This window comes from Colobus angolensis, unplaced genomic scaffold (assembly GCF_000951035.1).
Source record: "Colobus angolensis palliatus isolate OR3802 unplaced genomic scaffold, Cang.pa_1.0 Scaffold137, whole genome shotgun sequence".
Taxonomy (NCBI): Eukaryota; Metazoa; Chordata; class Mammalia; order Primates; family Cercopithecidae; genus Colobus; species Colobus angolensis.
Genome location: NW_012114455.1, coordinates 1,293,562 through 1,299,396, shown reverse-complemented (window position 1 = coordinate 1,299,396; position 5,835 = coordinate 1,293,562). Strand labels below are relative to the sequence as shown.

The window sequence follows — 5,835 nt, the reverse complement described above, 5'->3', positions numbered from 1 at the left end:
ACTACAGCCTCAAATTTCTAGGCTCATGTGATCCTCCTCTCTTAGCCTCCTAAGTAGCTGGGACTACAGGCAGGGAACAAGGCTTCAACCTAATATACCCCAAAGTTAATACAGATTTTATTAGAAAAAGTTTTTGTAAGTCTAATAGGTAAAGGAACAAAGAATCAGATCTATTTTTCTTACAGCTTCCTTACTCTTCCCTTCCCTCTTTTATTCTTTATCACCTAAAAGCTTGGTCACTAGTAAGTTCAAAAGGTTAGCTAAAATATGGCTATGAAAGTAGAAAATACAGAAAAATATTTAAGATGTTCAACAGGAATTTTTAGAGTAAGGTTAGTTAAACACTAGAGTTTATGCTCAACTTCTCCTTGAAAGGCCGAGTATTTATTTTACTAACTACACTGGAAATAATGCCTACTTGCAATTTTAATTAATCATTGTAATTTAAAAACAGGTTTATATAACTGGCCAGGCCCTTTTGAAAATATAAGTACAAATCTTGGGGATATGTTTTGAAGCTGGCTTAGCTTCACAGACTGATAAATCTGTCCAAAAGTCACAAGAATTATGTCTTTATTGGTTCATCTTATAATTAAATCAACATGGAAGAAATATGTACTTTTTGGACTAAACAAAATGTTTTGATAAAAATGGGATACGTGTGTACAAAAGCTGGAAAACTCATGTCCCCTGAAACTTGGTTTCCACAAGATGAGTTTCAAAATTCAGATACTAAACACACATGAATAATCAAATGAATTCTATTCATCCTTTCCCCAAAGTTGTGCTTACAATTAAGATATAGGTATTATTTGTATGCAGAACAAACAAAATAAATTGGAAGATGTTTGGATAAAGAGGGAAGCGAACATTCAGGAACTACTGTTTGCAGTTTGCAGCATAGGATAATCTTCTCTAGGAAGAATAATGTCAACATAGCAGCACTATATTCACCAGGATTCCCCAGAAGCCAATGGCCCGATCATGTGGCAGGAAGCCAAACCTTCTGACTGCTCACAATATCAATCAGCTTCCCTTTAATCTTCAGGAAGTGTCTCTTGAACTCCAATCCATCACCCTGTATTAGAAATAATATTAAAAAATAATGTCAAAACAAAAACAAAATTATGCCCTAAAATCAATCTCTTTTTGGTGGTAACAAGAGACAAACATCCTTAGATATGTCTAGCTACAATTTTCTTTTAGGCCTGTTTATGAAGATCAAATAACCTGGCAGAGAAAATTGTTACACAAATAATTCTGATGTGGTTTCATGCCCATCACTGTTCCTACTGCACTGAGCTCAGAGAGCAGATAAAGGTGGCATCCTATCTGTTTCAGGTGTTGGTATATCTGGACCTAAGTCATTACAATCCATAGGCAATGAGGGTTTGGATACTAACAATAAGCTATACAACTAAACTGAAGTCTTGTTGTCCTAACACTATTGAACAAAACCAGCAGATTTAGTTATGAGAAGAATTTCATTATACTATGATCTTAATTTAATTCCATAGCAAGCATCTGAAAAACAGTATTGCAGCAAATCTCTAATACAAAGAGTACTGCAGCAAATGCTCCAACATAGCAGCTACTCCTCCAACCCTCTTTAGAGCCACACACAATCTCTCAGAAAACAGAGAAAAATGTTATTTTGGTTTTATATATCAAGGGCTGTAAAACTATAATCTTAGAATCAATAATTTCTAAAGAAATCATCAGAAATATGAACAAAAATCTATGCATAAAATATCAATCACAGAATTATGGTAACAGGTAAAGGTTCATTAAATTATAATGAAATATTTGTAACAAATCATAATTTTTATTAAAAGACAAATTAAGAAAAATATTCAAATGCTTCAAAATATTAATGGTGATCACTGAAAATTTAGAATTATTTTTATTTTCTCATTTTTTGCTTGTCTACATTTTTCACAAACGCAGAAACTTTTTTTGAGACAGAGTCTCTCACATTGTCACCCAGGCTGGAGTGCAATGGCACCATCTCGGCTCACTGCAACCTCCACCTCCTGGGTTCAAGTGATTTTCCTACCTCAGCCTCCTGAGTAGCTGGGAATACAGGAGCCCACCACCATGCCCAGCTAATTTTTTGGTTTTTATTGTAAAGATGGGGTTTCACTATGTTGGGCAGGCTGGTCTCAAACTCCTGACCTCGAGATCTGCCCGCCTCGGACTCCCAGAGTGCTGGGATTACAGGCGTGAGCTAACACGCCCAACAAAAACTTTTATAATAAGGAAAACGTCATTTGAAAAAAACAATGTTTGGGAAAAACAGGTAACAAAAACACATGCTATAATATTAAATGAAAAAAGCAAGTAACCTTCTATTTACAAATGTCACATATATACAAACATAATGCCATTTAAAAAATTCACATGGAAATATTTCCACAGAAAAAAATACAATAAAACATAAAAATACCTTAGAAAGTCGGAAGTCAACCAATATTTTATCATCCATTTCTAACAAATTCACTTTGAAAATGAGTTTATTATTTCTCCTATCAGTTGTTGATACAGTAACCTAAGACAACAAAAATAAGGTTAAGCCACATGGGTGAGTTGATAATAAACTAGTAAACCCACCACGAAGAACAGAATGGAAGTTCCTCAAAAAACTACAAATAAAATTACCTATATGTTCCAGCAATCCCACTAATGAGATGTCACCCAAAGGAAAGGAAATTATATGGAAGAGACATCTGCATCCCTACAGCATTATTCACAACAACAAGAGATGAGAGTAGGCCAGGCACTGTGGTTCATACCTATAATCCAGAACTTTGGGAGGTCAAAGCAGGAGGATCGCTTGAGCCCAGGAGTTCAAGACCAAGCTGGGCAACATATCAATACCTCATCTCTACTAAAATTCCCAAAAACTTAGCGGGCATGGTGGTGCATGCCTGTAGGACCAGCTACTCAGTGGGGCTGAGGCAGAAGGGTCACTTGAGCCCAGGAGGTTGAAGCTGCAGTGAGCTATGATTGCGCCACTGTGCTCCAGCACGGGTGACAGAGTGAGACCCTGTCTCAAAAAAACAAAACAAAAAGCCAAGCAAACAAATGAGGATAATATGAGAAATATATACACAATGAAATACTACTCAGCCATATAAAGGAATGAAATCCTGTCATTTGCAGCAACATGGGTGGAACTGGAGGACATTATGTTAAGTGAAATAAGCCAGGAACAGAAAATTAAACATCGCCATGTTCTCACTTACATGTGGAAACAAAAAAACAGTTAATTTCACAGAAGTAGAAAGCAGAACAGAGGATACTAGAGTCTAGGAAGGGGAGAGGGGAGGGAAAGATAGAGATTCATGAAATACAAAATTACAGCTAGATAGGAGTAAGTTCTAGACCCCTGTAGGATAACTATCCTTAACAATAATAGAGTTTCAAACAGCTAGAAGGATACTGAACATTCCCATCACAAAGAAATGACCAATGTTTGAGATTATCAATATGCTAGTTATCCTGATCTGATCACTATACATTATATGAATCAAAACATCATTATATACCTCATGAATATGTACAATTGTATCAATTAAAAAAAACTTGCTGGCTACCTCCATAACAGGAGTAATATGAAGTATGCTGATAATCTCACTCATTCCAGAGCCTCTCTTCTCCCAGTGGGTATGTATATCCCCAACTCAATCCATCAACGGGGGTGCAGCTCCTAGGGACTGAGTGTATATGAACTCACAGCAACAAAACTCACTGTATTGTACCAAAATACCACTGAAAGAAGAAACAATCAAAGATGAAAATATAACGGGAGGAAAAACAAGATTATTAAAACATAAGAAAGAAAAAGGCCTGACTTGTGGCTGAAAAGCTAGAGAGGCAATTAGAAGACGGCAAAGGTCTTGAGAGGCCTTGCAACTTCCACTTTCAGTCTTTTAGAACGTTCCTGTGGCATGTAAAGACGCTCAGCCTAGCTGAATGATGCGGAAAGAAAGGCTCAGCGAACAGCCAGTGCCAAGACTCCAAACATGGGAGTAAGGTTGTTTTAGACCACCAGCCACAGGAAAGACATCAAACGACTACGGCTGGATGAATAAGCCTGAGCAAGACCAGCAGATCTGCCTGAAAAACACAACCCAAATTACGAAAGTATTTGTAATAATTCTTACTTCAAGAAACTATGAAAACACACAACTATACCATGACTGTGCAGCACTGAAATAACATACTATGTTCTGGGAAAATTAATACAAGATATTCAACTCAACACATCCGAATTAAGCTCTTAAACTTCAAAGACAAAAAAAAAAAAAAACACTTCAAAGAACTGAGAGTGAATCAACGAGTGATGTCAGTGAAAATGGCAGAGAAAAGAACTCCGGAAGTCCATTACTCCACAAAAGCAATTTAAAAAACCTGCCAAAACCTGTCAGAATCAACTTTTTCAGAACATTGTAAACTAACTAAAAGCTTGCAGCAACTTATTCAAAACAAGGGAACTCAGTAAGAACAGTGAGCTTTCTGGTACTTAACTTACCCTGTTCCCATCCCCTGCTCCTCATTCAGTAGCAGCCTTGAAAATAATGGTCCATATTTCAGGTATAGGTCCAGGTGGGAGCAGAATAAACCTCATTTACAAACTATCTTAAACCGATCTGACCCTCTAAAATGACCTGATCAAAAGGCTTGTCCTGGCCAGGTGCAGTGGCTCATGCCTGTAATCCCAACACTTGGGGAGGCCGAGGCAGGTGGCTCACCTGAGGTCAGGAGTTGGAGAACAGCCTGACCAACATAGTGAAACCCTGTCTCTACTAAAAATACAAAAATTAGCAGGGTGTGGTGGCAGGTGCCTTTAATCCCAGCTACTTGGGAGGCTGAGGCAGGAGAATCGCTTAAACCTGGGAGGTAGAGGTTGCAGTGAGCTGAGATCGCACCATTGCACTCCAGACTGGGAAACAGAGTGAGACTCCATCTCAAGAAAAAAAAGGTTTGTCTTTATTTCGCCTTTGTAACTGTAACTCACCTTGTGCTAAAGCTACTCCTGGGTAGCATTTGTGGAAAACACTTACAGGAAAACGCTTTAGTCTCTGTTGCCTGAAGCAATGATAGCAACTGGGGCAAACAGACTACTTCTTCCAAGAAGTTTGGAAGAAGAGGTTAGGGAGTGAGATGTTTCTGAGGAATAGGACTCTGAAAAGGTCCAACATATTCCTGGGAATCTAAAAAGACACACCCAAGACCAGGGCAGTACACGTGCTTAGGAAAGAGCTGAGAAGGCCCCTAAGCTCTACATGTGCCCTAACTTTGCATTTTGCACAAGCGGATAGTGAAGGCTGAAGCAACGTTGTAAACTTCTTGATTAAGTATTGCAGGTGTGCCCCAACACAAATACAGAACCCCTCTGCAGATTTTTTGTTTTTGGTACACAGAATTGAAGGAAATCTCTGTCCAATCATTAGCTGACCACTACAACTAATGGGACAGAAACTGCACAGTCATGCATGACAAACAATACCAACTTTAAAAAATTACATCAGAAACATCACTAGGGCTGGGTGCAGTGGCTCCCACCTGTAATCCCAGCACTTTGGAGGCTGAGGCGGGTGGCACCTGAGGTCAGGAGTTCGAGACCAGCCTGGCCAACATGATGAAACCCTGCCTCTAATAAAAATACAAACAATTAGCCGGGCATGGTGGTAGGCACCTGTAATCCCAGCTACTTGGAAGGCTGAGGCAGGAGACTTGCTTGAACCCATGAGGTGGAGGTTGCAGTGGGCCAAGATCACACACCATTGCACTCCAGCCTGGGCAACAAGAGTGAAGCTCCATCTCAAAAAA

The 5,835-nt window shown here is 38.9% G+C and overlaps 1 protein-coding gene across 4 annotated transcripts in view; it reads right to left on the bottom strand.

Annotated features, from left to right (window-relative positions):
• Window positions 1-556: 556 nt before the first annotated feature.
• Window positions 557-5,835, bottom strand: part of CHEK1 (checkpoint kinase 1) — a 30,342-nt gene continuing 25,063 nt past the window's right edge. For 3 of the 4 annotated variants that reach the window (XM_011934596.1, XM_011934597.1, XM_011934598.1), the window contains exons 12-13: window positions 2,447-2,548; window positions 557-1,078 (exon numbers count right to left, since the gene is read on the bottom strand). In XM_011934596.1, the coding sequence (XP_011789986.1) occupies window positions 983-1,078; window positions 2,447-2,548 (198 nt within the window). In that variant the 3' untranslated portion in view covers window positions 557-982. The remainder of the gene's footprint in view (window positions 1,079-2,446; window positions 2,549-5,835) is intronic. The other variant, XM_011934599.1, reaches the window with a different exon arrangement.